General features: G+C 43.3%; 1 protein-coding gene across 1 annotated transcript; it reads right to left on the bottom strand.

Moving 5' to 3' along the window:
* Nucleotides 1–5221: 5221 nt before the first annotated feature.
* Nucleotides 5222–5998, bottom strand: LOC122031333. The gene is made up of 3 exons (XM_042590459.1): nt 5890–5998; nt 5741–5847; nt 5222–5665 (listed from the first exon to the last, which is right to left on the bottom strand). The coding sequence occupies exons 1-3, from the start codon at nt 5996–5998 to the stop codon at nt 5222–5224; spliced, it is 660 nt and encodes a 219-aa protein (XP_042446393.1).
* Nucleotides 5999–22190: the final 16192 nt, after the last annotated feature.

Below are 22190 nucleotides of genomic sequence, written 5' to 3'. Positions count from 1 at the left end.
AGAAGCATGAAGTAACAAGGCACGCCTTTGAGAGAGCCAGAGAGGGCCTGTAGTTGTCACAGCGAGAGAGGGAAGGTGCGGCGAGGAGGGCTTCAGTGATCGCAAGGGCGCGGCGAGGAGAATCGGCGCTTCAGATCGCTGGCGACTAGCATTCGGCGAAAGCGGCGAGGGTTTTGACGAGGGATGGAGAAAAACGTTTATAAAACATAAGGTAAGAGAAAAAAAAAATGTTAAGAGATATATATCTATAACATTTATAAATAAAAAATTAGGTAAGGAAAAAAACGTTAAGAGATATGTATCTAATATCTATAACGTGCATATAAAATGGGCCCCTAAAATTTTTTTGGCCCTGGGCAGGTGCCCTGGTAGCCCTGCCCAGGGCCGGCTCTGACGTAAAGCATTTCAAACATATCCTAGAAAGGTTTCAAACCCTTGAGAGTGAAGTCCAAAGATTAAGCCAAGCCTTAAAAAATCTAACCATTACATATATAGAAAATAGGCCTCTTACGAGACAAGAGGTTACAATGCTTATTGCAGAAATTGCTGAGCACCCTAAGTTGGTGGAGCAGGAGGCAATAAGGCTGACTGAGAACCTCAACAACAAAGTGGTATGAATGGAAGGATTACTCCACCGACGGGATCGGTGGACCTTCTCATGAGCTACACCATTACCAAGGGTACAACATCATACCAGAATGTTGTTCAAGCAATAGAGCAAATTGAAGCACCAGCCTTCGCGTTCATCAAGCCTAGTGATTTTCAAGGGCCAACCTCCAGAAATTCAACAATCATTAAACAAAATAATACCCAAATTCAGGTGTTAGTACAAATAGCTGAGAGCTTAAAGGAGATCCAAAGAGACCTTAGAGTCATCAAGGACCAGGCGAAAGGCGAAAGGCGAGACTCGAGACTTAGGTAAAAATTATACCTAAAGATATTATTGAAAAACTAAAGAACCTTTCTCTAGGGCCAACAGAAAGGCCAAAAGAATGTAGAGGCAAGCTGAGAGTTTTTTGTTAGCTAGAGCCCTAGAGCCAATCATTTGATGATTGTATTTTGGACTTGTTGTATTATATTCTATATAAATAAAGGCATTTGGTTTTTGGTTATTATACTTACTTGTATTGGTGCCAAATAAACTAAGTATAATAACGTCCTTGAGTAGAAGGTTCTCACCTATATCAATCGGTTAGTTGAACCGATAGTGAGATGATATAGGGAACACTACTCTTAATCATTCCTAGTCGTGTCACGCCCCGAGAGTAAGGTTGTCTGACGAAAATCGGACAGCACCTCCCCTGTAGCAGTGACAAATAGAACCGGTATACAACACCACAGATAATACATATACAAATATATATCACAACCACGCAGATAATATACAGCCCACACGGCTGTAAAGTCAAACACAGCGGAAAACAAGAATAACAAAGATAAAATAACAAGAACTCACCGCGGGCCGGCCCGGCTTGACTCATCGGCAAAACAACCAAATACGAATAACAAGTCCACAGCTCAATTATTACAATGCTAAATTCAAAGGTTTAACTCACAATAAAATGAAAACCAAAACCGTAAAACCATCCTCAGAAGTGACATGGGACCAGCAGTCGGGATCCTCCTCCAAGCGTACTAGCATCGCTATCAGCTACCTGGTGAAATTACCAATGCGGGTGGTGAGTATAAAACTCAGGTAATAGGATAGACAGTGCATGAGTATCATAAAGAGAGAATGCAAAAGGATACAGTCTCGGAAAGATAAATAGCAGATACTACTGGTAAACAAAGTATATATATCCATACGAAACCATATCCTAGGCTAACGATTGTAGTGCGAGATAAAGTAAAATCTGCTCATAACTACGAGAATCACATAATAAGTATCTGCAGTAGTAATCGGTGTCAAGCATATATAACGGTATGTGATATGAGCGCATAAGTAACATAAACGGCATAGCGGTATATCAAAAGTAGCGTATGCACGGATGGTCACTCCACCCACCCCTCAAGTCCATGACCCGGTATGGACGAGAGGCGAGACAATGACAAGCGCACTCGGCTACCACTACTCTCGGTGGCAGGGACAGTTGCATAGTAGCCGAATAGCTACGTTTGCGGGGTCCTCTGCCCGCGACTCAGCGAGACACTACCCATGGTGGCGAGTGGGGGGCATGCGGCACGCTCCAAGCTACCACTACCCATGAGTGGCCGAGCGTGCGGCCCAGGCCAACGACCGTCTCAACCACAAGGGAGCCAAAGTCGTCGGCTATGCATGCAATGACATGATGCAAATAATGCAACAGTCATCATATATATATAACAGGAAATCAGGTATGCTACATGAATCCGCATGCTCAATACTAAGCATAAATAAACAGTAATCAAACAGGTAAGCATAAACAGATAAGCATGGCATCTAGTATCTGCTAGGTATCAAGAATAACAATGGGAGACTGTATAGATAAGAAAGTGATCATCTCAAAGATTGAGTGGATAAAGTATCAAGCACAAGAAATAAAATGAGTGGAGTCAAGATAAATACTGCATAGATGAAACTAACTCATGCACTTAAACCGATATCTAAAGGAGCAAGTTAAGAAGTACCCGCCCAACGTCAACCTCGTCGCGACGCTCGTCCCGATCAAAGTCCTATGTCAACGTATCAATTTTAATTGAATACATATGGAACTAATTAACTACATTACTGTACAAGACAAACGCCTTTAATCCTAGTTCCATTCATTAACCAAATGAAGCCACATGGATCTACCCAAAACCAATCGCAAACCCTAGTTTTAGTCTATCATCATTAGGATTGCAAATCATGGTTTAGCCCCTAATATTACTGAACAACCACAAGATAAGCTTCAATAGATGTCTACCTTACCTTAGAGCAACTAAATCACTTCTGCTAGCCACTGTCCGAAAATGAAATCGCCACAGCACAGTGAAGCTGTTTACTGCCACAAATCGACCAACCAAGTTCTTTACAGCGCTATACACATCACAAACACCCCAATCAATACATACTCAGTATCAAATCCAATCTGAAACCCACATTTAAACCTGCAACCCTAACACCTACAGTGGAATAAACCTTACCTATAGATTCCCGGAGGAAGAATAGCTGCTGGAAGTAGATTCGAGCCCTTCACAACAAGTCACTAGTGACTCACGGCCGGAAATCCCACTGCTGAGGAAGTCCACCGGTGTCCGTTTGCTGCTGGAGAGTCCTGGCCAAACTCCTCACCGCGTGACACTGCCGGGACAACACCCCAATCAACGCCACATCCCAATCTAACCTCAAATCACAAAACTATAGTCTCAAAACCCTAATCGAGCCATTCTATAACTCCACTTACCTCAATGGCGGAAACCCTCACAGTCGGCGACAAGCACCCGACGGAATCAGCTCGATGCGAGGCTACACTCCGGAGAAGCTCCACTGTCACGGCCCCGCGTTAAGGAGTTGAGAAGCTCGGAGACTCGATCTGCGACTAGGCACCGGCAATCGACCGAGGAGGTGCGTCGGTGCTGATTCCCGTCGGCGGATAAGGTGAGCTCGAGGGGAAATCGGGGGTTATCGGCAGAGTGGACACGAAGAGAATGAGAAGGGAATGAGGTAGCCTTTAGGGCTCGGGCACTGTAGCTTCCTATTTATATAGGTAGGGTTTAATTTCTCCACCTAATTAACTCCCTAACAAGCCTCTCAAAGGGTGATTTCCATTATCCCTTTAAACACGGTCATAAATCCTGCAAATAAATCCAGAAAAATGTCCAAAAATTCTTTTAAATCATTATAGGTTATTTTATTTTGCCGTATCTCACATTCTCCCCCTCTTATAAGAATTTGGTCCCCAAATTTATGACGTAAATGCAATAAACGACAAACGACATGCGAAGTCAATCATCATATGAAATAACTTACATGCCTTCATCAAACAACTGTGGGTACCGCGCTCGGATCTCATTCTCCAGCTCCCAGGTTGCCTCGTCATCTGAATGATGCCCCCAACCAACCTTGACCAATCGGATTGTCTTGTTTCGCAGCTGACGTTCCTTGCGATCTAATATCCGCACTGGAACCTCCTCATACGTTACATCTGGCTGAAGGGTGATCGAGACATCTGTCAAAATATGTGTAGGGTGTGGCACATATTTCTTCAACATAGACACGTGAAATACATCATGCACCCCAGCAAGTGAAGGTGGCAGCGCCAGTCGATATGCTACCTCCCCGATCCGCTCAAGTATCTGAAAAGGTCCGATGTAACGGGGAGCTAACTTCCCTTTTAACCCAAACCTCCTCACTCCCTTGGTAGGAGACACTCGCAGGAACACGTGATCATCCACAGAGAACTCCAAAGGTCTCCGTCTCCGATCCGCGTAGCTTTTCTGTCGGTCTTGGGCTTCTGTCATTCTGCGTCTGATGGTGCCAACCAACTCTGCATCTCGCTGAATACGCTGAGGTCCCAAGACTGACGATTCTCCAACCTCGTCCCATAAAGTAGGAGATCTACATGCTCTGCCATATAATGCCTCGAATGGTGCCATCTGAATCGCTGAGTGGTAACTGTTATTGTATGCAAACTCCACCAAGTGCAAGTGATCCTCCCAGCTACCGCCGAAGTCCATGACACAAGATCTCAATAGATCCTCCAATGTCTGAATAGTCCGCTCCGACTGCCCATCCGTCTGAGGTTGAAATGCAGTACTAAAACGGAGTTCCGTACCCATGGCCTGCTGGAGACTCCGCCAAAATCAAGAGGTAAATCGTGGATCTCTATCTGATATAATACTCAGAGGTATACCATGTAATCTGGTGATCTCTCTGCAGTACAACTCTGCCAATCGATCCAACGAATCCGTCCGACGGATCGGTAAGAAATGCGCAGATTTGGTTAACCGATCAACGATTACCCAAATCGCATCATGATCCTTCCGGGTCCGGGGTAGTCCTACCACAAAGTCCATCGTGATATGCTCCCATTTCCATTCTGGTATTTCTATCTTCTGCAGTAACCCAGCTGGTCTCTGATGCTCTGCCTTGATCTGCTGACAAACTAAACACTGCGCCACAAATACCGCAATATCCTTCTTCATACCATTCCACCAGTATGATCGTTTCAGATCCCTGTACATGCGAATACCTCCTGGATGAATCGCAAATCTAGATCGATGTGCTTCCCCACGGAGAAACACTGGGACGGATAAATCTTCATTCCAACAGCTCCTGTAACTGAACCTTCAGCTCCTCTAACTCCTTTGGTGCCATGCGATAAGGGGTCTTGGATACCGGTGCGGTTCCCGGAACCAACTCAATCGTAAACTCGACTTGCCTTTTAGGAGGCAAACCGGGGAGTTCGTCAGGGAATACATCTGAAAATTCTCGAACAATAGGAACGTCCGAGAGTCGTGGTAATGCATCTGTATCAGCTTTAACCATAGACAGCAAATATCCCTGACAACCCTGCGACAGTAATCTTCTCGCTTGCATTGCTGATATGACCGATATCCCATCACCCCCGGTTCCGATGAATGACCAAGATGGTAAACCGGGAGGTCGGAATGTGACTACTCTCGCTCTGCAGTCAACTGTGGCATGGTTCATGGCCAGCCAATCCATGCCCAATCTAATGTCAAATTCCACCATCTCCAATACCTGCAGATCCACCATAATAGTCTGACCATTGAAGTCTAAAGGACATCCTTTGACTTCCAGACTAATACTTAGTACCTCGCTAGATGGTAGAGATACTGTCAGCCCGTGTGTCCGACGACTAGGCAATCTCCCGATTTTACCCAGAAATACTCGAGATATGAACGAATGGGAACTACCAGTATCTATCAATAAATCTACAGTAAATGTATAGACTGAAATAGTACCTCGAAAAACCGATCCCTCAGCTCGCTGTGCCTCCTCCCGTGTAACAGCATAAACACGACCCACCTCTGAGCTCGGCTGTGGTATCCCTGAAGTGGCCTGCGCTGGCATCTTAGGTGTGGGAACCGGCTACTGATACTGAGACTGAGGCTGCTGCTGATATGCTAAGTAAGGCTGATGTGGATGAAAATCCTGCTGTGCTGGAAATGCCTGATGAGAAAACACTGCGGCAGAGTACTGTGTAGTCGCTGGCTCCTGACCCTGCACATGGTATATCTATCCCTGAGAAGGTTGTGGTCGTTGCTGACGTGAGGCACTCTGGGTCTTCTGCGATCTCCTCTGTGAACGTGACTGAGAGGATGATTCCCCCTGAGATGTAACTTTAGGAGCCTCCAGCTGTGCTTTCAGAGTACAATCCCGACTCTCATGCCCCGGAAGTTTACAGTAGAAACATATATCATGATCCAACGGGCAACTATTCCTGGTGTGACTCTTGGACCCACACTGAAAACACCTGGTCCCACCAAAGTTCTTCTGATCATGATGAGGGGGACGAGAACCTCCATCCGATGTTCGCCCAGTCTTCTGAGGCCGAGAAGATCCTCCGGAAGGAGCCCGAGAACTCTGACCTCTATTCCCTCTCTTTTGCGACGACTGCTTTTCATGTCCTTTCTCTTGATTTACCTGCTGCTGAGTCATCTCTATGAATAGTGCTCGATCTAGAACCTCCCGATAGGAACTACCTGGAAATCCTGACATCCGAATTCGAATGTATGCTGCAAGACCCTGAGTGAACTGCTGCATACGATCATAATCTTGTGCCACTAAGTGAGGACAAAATTCTGCCAACCTACAGAATTCAGCATTGTACTCCATCACTGACCGGTGGCCCTGCTTGAGATTCAGAAATTCCTGGCGTCGAGCTAGACAGAAGGTCGCTGGGAAATATTGCCGCTCAAACGCGTCTCGGAACATCGCCCATGTGATGCGCGGCTCTCCAAAGATCGTCTTCTGCATGTCCCACCATGTGACTGCTTGATCTCGGAGATGATACGCTGCCAGTTCCACTTTCTCCTCATCCGTGCAACTCAGGTACTCAAAGGTGCTCTCTACATTCTTCAACCAACTTCGAGCAGCCCAAGGATCTGCTCCGCCCAAATATAAGGTAAATCTGTCCTTGACGGACCTCGCAAGCAACGGTATCCGAGCTCTGTCCCTCATCCAATCAGTAGTAGCAGGAGTAGGAAATGCTGATGGTATCCCGGAGGGAATACCCTGAGGCTGAAATTCCCGATTCCTACCAGATGGTATGACTGAAGGGATCTCTTGAGGCTGACGTCCCTGATCTCTAGGAGTCTGATGGGTCTGTCCCTGACTAGCCGTCTCAACATCTGTTGGATCCCTAGAAGAATCCGCCTCCTGAGTCACTGGTTCTAGTTCCTCGGCCTCAATGGGTTGTTTCCGTGGTCGTCCCGGACCACGACGATAACCGGCTCCCCCTCGACCACGCCTCATACCTGATGTAAACCACTAATAAGTATTACACACAGTATAAGTTCGTACTTATAAAACTTACAGCCAATTACTTGGAGGTGTTCCGCCGCCGCCTGGTCCCAAATCCCGAAAAGTCACTCCGAGGAATAAAATCACGAAAAACCCAAAACGTATGAATCTGACATCGTAAACCTGCAGCTCTGATACCAATAAATTGTCACGCCTCGAGAGTAAGGTTGTCCGACGAAAATCGGATAGCACCTCCCCTGTAGTAGTGACAAAGAGAACCGGTATACAACACCACAGATAATACATATACAAATATATATCACAACCACGCAGATAATATACAGCCCACACGGCTGTAAAGTCAAACACAGCGGAAAACAAGAATAACAAAGATAAAATAACAAGAACTCACCGCGGGCCGGCCCGGCTTGACTCATCGGCAAAACAACCAAATATGAATAACAAGTCCACAGCTCAATTATTACAATGCTAAATTCAAAGGTTTAACTCACAATAAAATGAAAACCAAAACCGTAAAACCATCCTCAGAAGTGACATGGGACCAGCAGTCGGGATCCTCCTCCAAGCGTACTAGCATCGCTATCAGCTACCTGGTGAAATTACCAATGCGGGTGGTGAGTATAAAACTCAGCGGGTAATAGGATAGACAGTGCATGAGTATCATAAAGAACAGGAATACAAAAGGATACAGTCTCGGAAAGATAAATAGCAGATACTACAGGGTAAACAAAGTATATATATATCCATACCTGAAACCATATCCTAGGCTAACGATTAAGGTCGAGATAAAGTAATGGCCCTCTGATCTGCTCATAACTACGAATCACATAATAAGTATCTGCAGTAGTAATCGGTGTCAAGCATATATAGGTATGTGATAACAGGCGCATAAGTAAGCATAAACAGCATAAGCGGTATATCAAAAAGTAGCGTATGCACGGATGGTCACTCCGCCCACCCCTCAAGTCCATGACCCCAGTATGGACGAGAGGCCGGACAATGACAAATGACACACTCCGGCTACCACTACTCTCGAGTGGCCGAGGGGATAGCTACGTCTGCGATGGGGGTCCCTGCTGCCCGCGACTCCAGCAGACACTACCCATGAGTGAGCGAGTGGGGGGCACGACAGGACATGCGGCACGCTCCAAGCTACCACTACCCATGAGTGGCCGAGCGTGCGGCCCAGGCCAACGACCGTCTCAACCACAAGGGAGCCAAAGTCGTCGGCTATGCATGCAATGACATGATGCGAATAATGCAACAGTCATCATATATATATAACAGGAAATCAGGTATGCTACATGAATCCGCATGCTCAATACTAAGCATAAATAAACAGTAATCAAACAGGTAAGCATAAACAAATAAGCATGGCATCTAGTATCTGCTAGGTATCAAGAATAACAACGGGAGACTGTATAGATAAGAAAGTGATCATCTCGAAGATTGAGTGGATAAAGTATCAAGCACAAGAAATAAAATGAGTGGAGTCAAGATAAATACTGCATAGATGAAACTAACTCATGCACTTAAACCGATATCTAAAGGAGCAAGTTAAGAAGTACCCGCCTCAAATGTAGGCCAAATCCGACGTCAACCTCGTCACGACGCTCGTCCCGATCAAAGTCCTGTGTCAACGTATCAATTTTAATTGAATACATATGGAACTAATTAACTACATTACTGTACAAGACAAACGCCTTTAATCCTAGTTCCATTCATTAACCAAATGAAGCCACATGGATCTACCCAAAACCAATCGCAAACCCTAGTTTTAGTCTATCATCATTAGGATTGCAAATCATGGTTTAGCCCCTAATATTACTGAACAACCACAAGATAAGCTTCAATAGATGTCTACCTTACCTTAGAGCAACTAAATCACTTCTGCTAGCCGCTATCCGAAAATGAAATCGCCACAACACAGTGAAGCTGTTTACTGCCACAAATCTACCAACCAAGTTCTTTACAGCGCTATACACATCACAAACACCCCAATCAATACATACTCAGTATCAAATCCAATCTGAAACCCACATTTAAACCTGCAACCCTAACACCTACAGTGGAATAAACCTTACCTATAGATTCCTGGAGGAAGAATAGCTGCTGGAAGTAGATTCGAGCCCTTCACAGCAAGTCACTAGTGACTCACGGCCGGAAATCCCACTGCTGAGGAAGTCCACCGGTGTCCATTTGCTGCTGGAGAGTCCTGGCCAAACTCCTCACCGCGTGACACTGCCGGGACAACACCCCAATCAACGCCACATCCCAATCTAACCTCAAATCACAAAACTATAGTCTCAAAACCCTAATCGAGCCATTCCATAACTCCACTTACCTCAATGGCAGAGACCCTCACAGCCGGCGACAAGCACCCGACGGAATCAGCTCGATGCGAGGCTACACTCCGGAGAAGCTCCACTGTCGCGGCCCCGCGTTAAGGAGTTGAGAAGCTCGGAGACTCGATCTGCGACTAGGCACCGGCGATCGACCGAGGAGGTGCGTCAGTGCTGATTCCCGTCGGCGGATAAGGTGAGCTCGAGGGGAAATCGGGGGTTATCGGCAGAGTGGACACGAAGAGAATGAGAAGGGAATGAGGTAGCCTTTAGGGCTCGGGCACTGTAGCTTCCTATTTATATAGGTAGGGTTTAATTTCTCCACCTAATTAACTCCCTAACAAGCCTCTCAAAGGGTGATTTCCATTATCCCTTTAAACACGGTCATAAATCCTGCAAATAAATCCAGAAAAATGTCCAAAAATTCTTTTAAATCATTATAGGTTATTTTATTTTGCCGTATCTCACAAGTCGGGTATTAACATTCAGGGACAATGTTAATGCAATAAGACTAGCATGTATATCAACTCGATGACTTGATCTCACAAGTCATGGATATAGAGATATCAAGTTGACACATGAGTATGCATTGGAGAATGTATACTGAATGACCCGCCATGAGAAAGTATCATGGATCGTTATATGAGTGTCATATACTTTCACATGTGGCTATTAGTGTGACTACTAGTCCTTAGACCTGAAGTCACCATGGTTCCCTACATAAGGAGTTATGTACTTTGGTTTCCTCAAACGTCACCCGTAATTGGGTGGACTATAAAGGCGATTACTGGGTATGTAACAAATTATGCGGAGGGATGTGAGTGATGTAGATGGGATCTATCCCTCCTATATGACGGGAGAGACATCGGTATTCTTGATAGAGTGAGACCACGAAGTGCATGGCCATGCCCAAATGAGTTAATATGAGATATTGAGCTCATTTGAGTGAGTCTACTTGGAGTTCAAGATTTAGATTGATTAGAGGATGACACAGTCTATGCCTCAGATTGATCAATCTAGATGTCTAGGATAGAAGGGCACTTGTCATATATTGTGATGAGTCACAATTAGTAGTCACAAGGTGATGTTGGATCTCAACATTCTTGTAACTTGGGTAGTAATAATGTATTGCTAGATACCGCTCATTACTTATGTTTCTAAATGAGTTTAGGGGCATTGCCAACGTTACAAGAACCTATTGGGTCACACACAAAGAACAAGTGGATGGAGATTAGGTTCATATGATGAACCAAGAGGATTAGATTCATTTGATGAATCAAATTGGATTAAGAGTAATCCTAATTGGGCTAATTGAGTTGGACTCAAGTTGATTCATGTGTTCAATCAGTCTAATTTAGATTATGACTCATTGAATCAATTTAATTAAATGAATTAGATTCATTGTATTAAATTAGCTTGAATTAAATGGTTGGATTAGATCAACCATGAGAGAGATTAAGTCAAGTTTGACTTGACTTGAGAGGAAGATGAAGAGTCAAGTTTGACTTGACTTTATGTTACCTCATTGGTGAGTTGGCATTAAGTGGACCAATGATGATGCTCCACATCATGATGGTTACTTAAGTGAAGTGCCACCTCATGGGAGTTACCAAGAGTTGTGACTCTTGGTATCCCATGGAGGTTACAAACCACTTAATTAGATGAAAAGAGTTTCATTTTGCAAGTGTAACTCTCATTTTCAAGTGATCTTCCTCCTCCTAAGCTCTCTTCATGCTCCTTCTCTTCTCTTGGTCGTGGGTTTCAAGCAAGGGAGAAGAAAGGAGAGTGAATCTAATCCAAGAAGAAAGGTTAGTGAAAGTCACATAGAGATTTTAGAGGAGTGTATTCTCTTCTTTTCCTTTCTTCTTCTTCCAATCCTACCCGAGAGCCCTAGAGAGTGCTAGCACACTTGTGGTGCTATCTTCTCCATCCTTGAGTGTTAGAGAACACATCTTGTTCGTGTGGATATCACTAGAGAGTTGTCTACGTTGACAACTTCGAGATCCGGCATACCGTTGGACGAGCAGGATTTGCGAGGGCATGCTTCAAATTTTGGGATTTTTCGGGCCGCGAAAACCGCTTTTCGCGTCGCGGAAACCCTGAATCACCCAAAGCCGTAGATCCGTGCAAGGAAAATCGAACGAAATACAAGTACGAGTTTCAAAAAAAAACTTTTAGATCTACTCTTAGATCTATGTGTTGAGAGCTTTACCCTTGTTGCGTGCCCTTTCGCTTTCCCGCTCGTCCAAGGAGTTGCCGGATCTCTAGACCGTCAAGCGTCGGTCCTCTAGAAGTATCCACACGGACACGTAGGTGGAGAAGACCTCACACAAAGGTGTGCTAGCACCTTGTGTGGTCACGACAAGAGGAGGAGAGGGAGAGAGCTCTCTTGAGGAAGAAGAAGAAGAAGTAATGCCTTAAATGAAAATCAAATTTCATTCACCACTTTTGTGTGGCCGGCCACTCCATGGAGTGTAACTCCCATTCCACATTAATCACAATTAATGTGAAGCCATTAAGAGGTGTTGTGTAACTCCTATGATGTGGCACATCATGAAGATGTGGACCATTACCATTGGTCCACATCTTGCCACCTCACAATGATGTGGCAAATGAGTAACCTCCACTCATTTAATGTGGCCAACCCACATTAAATGCAATGAACCTCCATGAGGTGGCAAAGCAAGATGATGTGGAACAACACTATTGGTCCACATCTTGCCACCTCACTCATGATGTGGTAAAGAGTTAAGTCAAACTTGACTCTTCCTCTTCCTCTCTAGTCAAGTCAAACTTGACTCAATCTCTCTCATGGTTGATCTAATCTAACCATTTGATTCAAGCCAACTTAATATAATGAAACTAATTCATTAAATTAAATTGATCTAATGAGTCATAATCTAAATTAGACTCATTAAATACACGAATCAACTTGAGTCTAACTCAATTAGCCCAATTTGGATTACTCTTAATCCAATTTGATTCATCAAATGAATCTAATCCTCTTGGTTCATCGTATGAACCAAATCTCCATCTAATTGTCCTTAGTGTATGACCCTATAGGTTCTTGTAACGTTGGCAATGCCCCTAAACTCATTTAGGAGCATAAGTAATGAGCGGTATCTAGCAACACATCATTACTACCCAAGTTACAAGAATGTTGAGATCCAACATCACCTTGTGACTACTAATTGTGACTCCTCACAATATGTGACATTGTTCTTCTATCCTAGACATCTAGATTGATCAATGTGAGGCATAGACCGTGTCATCCTCTAATCAATCTAAATCTTGAACTCCAAGTAGATTCACTCAATCAAATGAGCTCAACATCTCATGTTGACTCACTTGGGCATGGCCATGCACTTCGTGGTCTAACTCTATCAAGAATATTGATGTCGCTCCCGTCATATGGGAGGTTTAGATCCCATCTACATCACTCACATCCCTCTGCATAATTTGTTACATACCCAGTAATCGCCTTTATAGTCCACCCTGTTACGGGTGACGTTTGACGAAACCAAAGTACATAACTCCTTATGTAGGGATCCATGGTGACTTCAGGTCAAAGGACTAATAGTCATACTAATAGCCACATGAGAAAGTATATGACACTCATATAGCGATCCATGATACTTTCTCATGGCGGGTCATTCAGTATACATTCTCTAATGCATACCCATGTGTCAGCTTGATATCTCTATATCCATGACTTGTGAGATCAAGTCATCGAGCTGACCTACATGCTAGTCTTATTATATTAACATTGTCCCTGAATGTTAATACTCGATTAGGAATGATTTAGAGTAGTGTTCCCTATATCATCTCACTATCGATTCAACCAATCGATTGATATAGGTAAGAACCTTCTACTCAAGGACGTTACTATACTTATTTTATCTGGCACTAATACAAATAAGCATAATAACCAAAAACCAAATGCCTTAATATATATACAAGAATATGATATACATGAGTCCATACAATCATCAAATGATTGGCTCTAGGGCTCTAACTAACAATCTCCCACTAGCACTAGTGCCAATCAGTATAGGCTCTAAGGCCTAATGACCTAGTGTGACCATCATGCTTTCTTTGTGCCAAAGCCTTGGTCAAGAGATCTGCGATGTTAGCCTCTGTAGGTACTCTGCAAATCTCCACATCTCCTCTATCGATAATCTCTCAAATGAGATGGAAACGTTGTAGAACTGCTGTGAACTCTGCCAGCTCATAGCACTACCATTCAAGCAAAACACGAACCTCAACTGTGATCTTTAATCATCCTGATCGGTCTGGAAGCTGGCATCACTGTAACCCTTTACAGTTAGCTCATCATTGCCTCCATATATCAAGAAATATTCTTTAGTCCTTCATAAGTACTTAAGAATATTCTTGATCGCTATCCAGTGACTTTCACCAGGATCTGACTGGTATCTGCTCGTCATGCTCAAAGCATACGAGACATCAGGTCGCGTACATAGCATGACGTACATGATCGATCCTATGGCTGAGGCATAAGGGATCTGATCCATGCGGTCTCTCTCCTCTCTAGAAGAGGGACCTTGAGTCTTCGAAAGACTCACGCCATGTGACATCGGCAGAAATCCCTTCTTGGAGTTCTGCATGGCAAATCGTAGGAGTACCTTGTCAATGTATGTACTCTGACTTAGGCCAAGCAATCTCTTAGATCTATCTCTATAGATCTGTATCCCAAGAATGCGGGATGCCTCACCTAAGTCCTTCATTGAGAAGTAACTTCCTAGCCAGGTCTTGACAGATTGAAGCATAGGGATGTCCTTCCCAATGAGTAGTATGTCATCCACATACAATATGAGGAAGACAACTATATCCCCTACAACCTTCTTGTAGACACACGGCTCATCTTCATTCTTGATGAAACCAAACTGTTTGATTGCATCATCGAATCGAAGATTCCAGCTCCGAGAAGCTTGCTTTAGTCCATAAATGGATCTATGCAGCTTGCATACTCTACTAGTATGTTGTGGATCTACAAAACCCTCATAGATAAGTCCATCCATGTCAGTCTTTCTCTTAAAGACCCACTTACACCCAATGGGTTTTACCCCTTCAGGTGGATCAACCAAAGTCCATACTTGGTTGGTGTACATGGATTCCATCTCGGATCTTATGGCCTCTAGCCATTTCTCGGAATCTGGTCTCATCACAGCTTCCTGATAGGTGGTAGGCTCATCCTCTATGAGCACAATATCATCATGGTCAGACAAGAGAAATGAGTATCTCTCAGGCTGACGACGTACCCTATCAGACCTGCGAAGAGGTATGTCTACTTGAACTGGTTGTTGTTCCTCAACTCCTTGTGGAACAACATCATCCACAACACTTTGTGGTTCCAGTTCAATTTCCATCGAGGCTTCAGTGCTAGTATTCGCATCTTGAACTTCTCCAAGATCGAACGTGCTCCCACTAGTCTTTCTAGAAACAAAGTCCCTTTCTAGAAAGACCCCAGTCTTTGCCACAACTACCTTGTGGTGACTGAGAATGTAGAAGTAATATCCCTTAGTTTCCTTGGGATATCCGATGAAATAGCACTTGTCAGATTTGGGTCCTAATTTGTCTGAGACTTGACGTCGTACGTAGGCCTCACAGCCCCAAATCCTCATGAAAGACACCTGGGCATCTCTCCCAGTCCATATCCTATATGGTGTCTTTATCACGGCCTTGGATGGAACTCGGTTGAGAATGAAAGCTGCCGTGTCTAGAGCATAGTCCCAAAGGTATGTCGAAAGATCTGTGTGACTCATCATAGATCGTACCATATCTAACAGGGTACAATTCCTCCTTTCAGATACACCATTCCACTGTGGTGTTCCAGGAGGAGTGAGTTGGGATAGAATCCCACACTCAGCTAAATAGTCACGAAACTCATGGCTTAAGTATTTACCACCTCGATCTAATCGAAGTATCTTAATACTCTTGCCAAGCTGGTTCTGTACTTCATTCTTGAATTCTTTGAACTTTTCAAAGGATTCAGACTTATGTGTCATCAAGTACACATAACCATATCTACTGAAGTCATCAGCAAATGTGATGAAGTATCTATAACCGCCTCTAGCAACGACATTGAAAGGGCCACATACATCACTATGTACGAGTCCTAACAAATCAGTCGCTCTCTCGCTGTGCCCACTAAAGGGAGTCTTGGTCATCTTGCCTCGTAGGCATGACTCGCATATTTCATATGATTCAAAATCAAATAAGTCCAGCAAACCATCCTTATGGAGCTGGGATAAGCGCTTGTCATTTATATGACTTAAGCGACAGTGCCAGAGATAGGTTTGATTCAAGTCATTTGACTTGAACCTCTTGGTACTAATGTTATAGATAGGGCTCTCAAGGTCTAGAATATAGAGTCCGTTTATTAGTGGTGCACTACAATAGAACATATTTTTTAAATAAACAGAACAACATTTGTCTTTTATTATAAAAGAGTATCCTTTCTTGTCTAAACAAGAAACTGAACCTATGTTCTTAGTAAGAGCAGGCACATAACAACAATCATCTAAATCTAGTGCAGAGATAGCTGATAAGTTCCTACAGAACAGAGCAACCCGTGCTCCATTGCCTACTCGTAGGTCCACCTCGCCCTTTGCCAATGCTCGCTATTTCTCGGGCACATTAGTACAAATGTGAGAAGCACATCCATATCTAATACCCATGATGTAGAAATAGATAGATTGACTTCTATAACATATATGAAGTGGAAGTCTCACTGCTTCTTCTTAAGATCCTCCAAGTATACCTTGCGGTCCTCTTCCCGGTCCGACCGCAGTGGAAGCAGGTAGCATCCTTGGCGACCCCTCCTTTAGGCTTCATGCCTTGCCTTTGCCCTTGGTTTGGGACTTTCCCTTACCTTTGGGCTTGCCCTTGCCCTTGTGTATGGACCATCAGAATGGGCTTAACCTTCTTAAGGTTAATCTCAGCAGTTCGTAACATACTAAGTAGCTTGGGCAGTGGCTTGTCAATCTCGTTCATGTTATAGTTGAGAACGAATTGACTATAGCTATCCGGCAAGGACTGCAAGATCAAGTCAGTGGCCAGCTCTTGGCCAAGTGGGAACCCCAGTCTTTGTAGGTTCTCTATGTACCCAATCATCTTGAGTACATAAGGACCTACAGGAGCCCCGTCTGACATCTTGCACTGAAACAGTACCTTAGAGATCTCAAATCTCTCATGCCTCGCTTGTCCCTGATATAGTTGGCGAAGATGCTCAACCATATCGTAAGCGCCCATCAACTCGTGTTGCTTCTGAAGCTCAGAGTTCATGGTCGCGAGCATTAGACAGGACACATCTAATACATCATCTTGATGCTTCTTGTAAGCATCTTTGTCTGCTCGCGGGGCATTGCCAGGAGGAGCCTCCGGAATGGGCTGCTCCAGAACGTACAGTTTACGTTCCTGGGTGAGAACTATTCTCAAGTTCCTATACCAGTCCAGGAAATTCGCTCCGTTGAGCTTGTCCTTCTCAAGGACAGATCGCAGGGAGAAGGAATTTGTGTTCGACGTCATGGTTATCTACAATAGAAAATTTGCAGAAATAAATATAATATTCTTTTAAAATCATTTAATTAGGCCTTTAACTAAATGATGCTCCCACTGAATACTATAATTCATGTGGGACAAGATCCATATCATACTAACCCTTGAGTTAGCTTTGGCTAATACGCCCAAGGCTTAGTATGATCGGTAGGTAACGATTACCAATTACATCTCTATGCAACTCTTGTTTATAGGATCAAGATCCATATTTATATTAAAACTCGAGTTAGCTTTGGCTAATACGCCCGAGAGTTAATATAAACGTGATTTTGTCCTACCTTTCCAACTATTGGAAGAATGCCTATAGTTGACTCGATCCAACCGAGTAACTAGGAATACTCAATCTAATTGAGTTTGTATTCACCCATACGTTGATAGGCGGGACCAAGATTGTCCCTCCGTACCCTACCAAGATAATATGTATTGCTCTGCTTTGGCAGATTCAACAATACATGTGATCGAGGTAGTGATAGGTATCACGGCACGGTTAGACATTTAGAGTTGGTTCAATCGAGATCTAATCTAATCGAAAAGGATGCATCTTGTGCATGACTTAGATCTAATCTAATCGCAAGGGTGCATCATGTGCACGACTTAGATCTAATCTAATCGTAAGGCACTAATTAATTAATTACTTATTAAACATGCATCATATACATAAGCAATTAACTAATTAATCTATTTATGATTTAGTCATAGCCCTACTACGATCTTCTCAAGCCAATGAGAAGATCGAATGGTCAACCTAGGGTCAACAGCTTCTCCAAGCTCCTCCCTTTGACCACCTTGTGTTGCTCGTGCCCGCCTCGGAACTCCGTCTCGTGTGGACCCTCCACCGCTCCAATTTGTACATTACAATTTGAAACTCGAGTTACATTCGAGTCTAAATCTAATTTACAACAAGAATATAAGAGAAAGGCACGACACGCAGGTCGCAGAAAAATAAAAACATACAACACGCGCAAACACATAACGGCACGCAGGTCGTATTATGAATTACAACACAATCCAATCATATTGGGTTTTTGGTCCATGACTATCACAAAATTAATATATAATTCAAAATTATATATTTTCATAATTTTCTATAATTTTAAAAATAATTTTTACAATTTTTACGAGTAAAATTTCCCGGCGGTCCCGTTTAGCAGTTTCGGGCGCAATCGCGGAACGGATCCCCTTGCGGGGCCAGGGGCAGCGCCCCTATCCGCGATCTAACCATCGCGAGGGTTCCTTTGCGATCCAACAGCGCCCAAACTCACTGTCCCAAAATGATTTGGGTCAAGACATTACCGTTTCGGAAAAATCTTCCCGACAGGTTCGTTTTTAGCGATTTCGGGTGCAATCGCGGAGCAAATCCCCTTGCGGGGTTAGGGGCAGTACCCCTACCCACGATCTAACCATCGTGAGTTGCTCCTTTGCGATCTAATGGCACCCAAGCCTGCTGTCCCAAACGGATTTGGGGCAAAACGAAGCATTTTTGGAAAAATCTTTCCGGTAGCCGAAGCCTACAAGTGCCGAGACACTTGTGCTTCGCTTATACGGAAAAATTACCCATAAAAACTATAAAAATCATAATTTTACAGAAAATTACAGAAACTTTAGTTTTCATAAAACCAAAAATTAAACTCGTACAAGCCTTGCACGTAGCTCTGATACCACTGTTGGGATTTTTCGGGCCGCGAAAATCGCTTTTCGCGTCGCGGAAACCCCGAATCACCCAAAGACGTAGATCCGTGCAAGGAAAACCGAACGAAATACAAGTATGAGTTTCAAAAAAAAACTTTTAGATCTACTCCTAGATCTATGTGTTGAGAGCTTTACCCTTGTTGCGTGCCCTTTCGCGTTCCCGCTCGTCCAAAGAGTTGCCGGATCTCTAGACCATCAAGCGTCGGTCCTCTAGAAGTATCCACACGGACACGTAGGTGGAGAAGACCTCACACAAAGGTGTGCTAGCACCTTGTGTGGTCACGGCAAGAGGAGGAGAGGGAAAGAGCTCTCTTGAGGAAGAAGAAGAAGAAGTAATGCCTTGAATGAAAATCAAATTTCATTCACCACTTTTGTGTGGCCGGCCACTCCATGGAGTGTAACTCCCATTCCACATTAATCACAATTAATGTGAAGCAATTAAGAGGTGTTGTGTAACTCCTATGATGTGGCACATCATGAAGATGTGGACCATTACCATTGGTCCACATCTTGCCACCTAACAATGATGTGCCAAATGAGTAACCTCCACTCATGCAATGGAGGCTTGTAACCTCCATGAGGTGGCAAAGCAAGATGATGTGGAACAACACTATTGGTCCACATCTTGCCACCTCACTCATGATGTGGTAAAGAGTCAAGTCAAACTTGACTCTTCCTCTTCCTCTCTAGTCAAGTCAAACTTGACTCAATCTCTCTCATGGTTGATCTAATCTAACCATTTGATTCAAGCCAACTTAATATAATGAAACTAATTCATTAAATTAAATTGATCTAATGAGTCATAATCTAAATTAGACTCATTAAATACACGAATCAACTTGAGTCTAACTCAATTAGCCCAATTTGGATTACTCTTAATCCAATTTGATTCATCAAATGAATCTAATCCTCTTGGTTCATCGTATGAACCAAATCTCCATCTAATTGTCCTTAGTGTGTGACCCTATAGGTTCTTGTAACGTTGGCAATGCCCCTAAACTCATTTAGGAGCATAAGTAATGAGCGGTATCTAGCAACACATCATTACTACCCAAGTTACAAGAATGTTGAGATCCAACATCACCTTGTGACTACTAATTGTGACTCCTCACAATATGTGACATTGTTCTTCTATCCTAGACATCTAGATTGATCAATGTGAGGCATAGACCGTGTCATCCTCTAATCAATCTAAATCTTGAACTCCAAGTAGATTCACTCAATCAAATGAGCTCAACATCTCATGTTGACTCACTTGGGCATGGCCATGCACTTCGTGGTCTAACTCTATCAAGAATATTGATGTCACTCCCGTCATATGGGAGGTATAGATCCCATCTACATCACTCACATCCCTCTGCATAATTTGTTACATACCCAGTAATCGCCTTTATAGTCCACCCTGTTACGGGTGACGTTTGACGAAACCAAAGTACATAACTCCTTATGTAGGGATCCATGGTGACTTCAGGTCAAAGGACTAATAGTCATACTAATAGCCATATGAGAAAGTATATGACACTCATATAGCGATCCATGATACTTTCTCATGGCGGGTCATTCAGTATACATTCTCTAATGCATACTCATGTGTCAGCTTGATATCTCTATATCCATGACTTGTGAGATCAAGTCATCGAGCTGACCTACATGCTAGTCTTATTGTATTAACATTGTCCCTGAATGTTAATACTCGACTAGGAATGATTTAGAGTAGTGTTCCCTATATCATCTCACTATCGATTCAACCAATCGATTGATATAGGTAAGAACCTTCTACTCAAGGACGTTACTATACTTATTTTATCTGGCACTAATACAAATAAGCATAATAACCAAAAACCAAATGCCTTAATATATATACAAGAATATGATATACATGAGTCCATACAATCATCAAATGATTGGCTCTAGGGCTCTAACTAACATCAACGGTATAAAATGTTTTTCCTTTGTAGATCTACTGTAGATCATAGTTTTAAACTCGTACTCATATTTTCAAAAGTTTTTATTCGCACGAGATCCAGTGGCATGGGTGATTCGGGGTTTCCACGAAGCGAAAACGCGGTTTTCGCGACGCGAAAACGCGGTTTTCGCGGCCCGATAACCCAACAGTGGTATCAGAGCCACGTGCGAAGCGAGTACGAGTTTAGATTCATATTTTTATGAAAAATATAGATCTGTAAAATTTCTGTAAATTCATGTTTTTATAGTTTTAATGAGTATTTTTCTCGTAGAAGCGAAGCACGAGTGTTTAGACACTTGTAGACTTCGACTACAGAGAAGAATTTTCCGAAACGGCAATGTTTCGCCCCAAAATTTTTTTGGGACAGCGGGCTTAGGCGCTGTTAGATCGCTAAGGAACCCTCGCGATGGTTAGATCGTGGGTAGGGGCGCTGCCCCTGGCCCCGCATGGGGATTCGTTCCGCGATAAGCCCGAAAACGCTAAACGGGACCGCCAGGAAAAATTTACTCATAAAATTGTAAAAATTATGAAAATTATAGAAAATTATGAAAAATATATAATTTAGAATTATATATTAATTTTGTGATAGTCATGGCCCAAAAGACCCAATTGGATTGGAGTAAATGTGTTGTAATTCATAATACGGCTTGCGTGCCGTTATGTGATGTGCGTGCTGTATTTATTTTATTTTTATTTTATTCGCGACCTGCGCGTCGTGCCTTTCTCTTATATTCTGATTGTAAATTAGATTTAGACTCGAATGTAACTCGAGTTTCAAAATTGTAATGTACAAAATTGGAGCTGTGGAAGGTCCACTCGAGACGGAGTTACGAGGAGGGCGCGTGCAACACAAGGTGGTCAAAGGACGGAGCTTGAGAAGCTGTTGACCTTAGGTTGACCATCCGATCTTCTCATTTGCTTGAGAAGATCGTAGTAGGGCCATGACATAATCACAAAATTTAATTAATTGCTTTTGTGTGTATGTGATGCATGCTAGTTAATTAAGTAATTAATTAGTGCCTAGCGATTAGATTAGATCTAAATCGTGCACATGATGCACCCTTCGATTATATTAGATCTATCGAGTATATTATACGCATCATCGTTTAGATTAGATCTAAAACGCGTCAACTCGTAATGCCTACCATGCCGTGATACCTACCACTACCTCGATCGCATGTTGTTGTTGAATCTGCCAAAGCAG

This window comes from Zingiber officinale, chromosome 11A (genome assembly GCF_018446385.1).
Source record: "Zingiber officinale cultivar Zhangliang chromosome 11A, Zo_v1.1, whole genome shotgun sequence".
Classification (NCBI taxonomy): Eukaryota; Viridiplantae; Streptophyta; class Magnoliopsida; order Zingiberales; family Zingiberaceae; genus Zingiber; species Zingiber officinale.
Note: the sequence above shows the minus strand (reverse complement) of the source record. Positions and strands in the feature narration are given on the sequence as shown.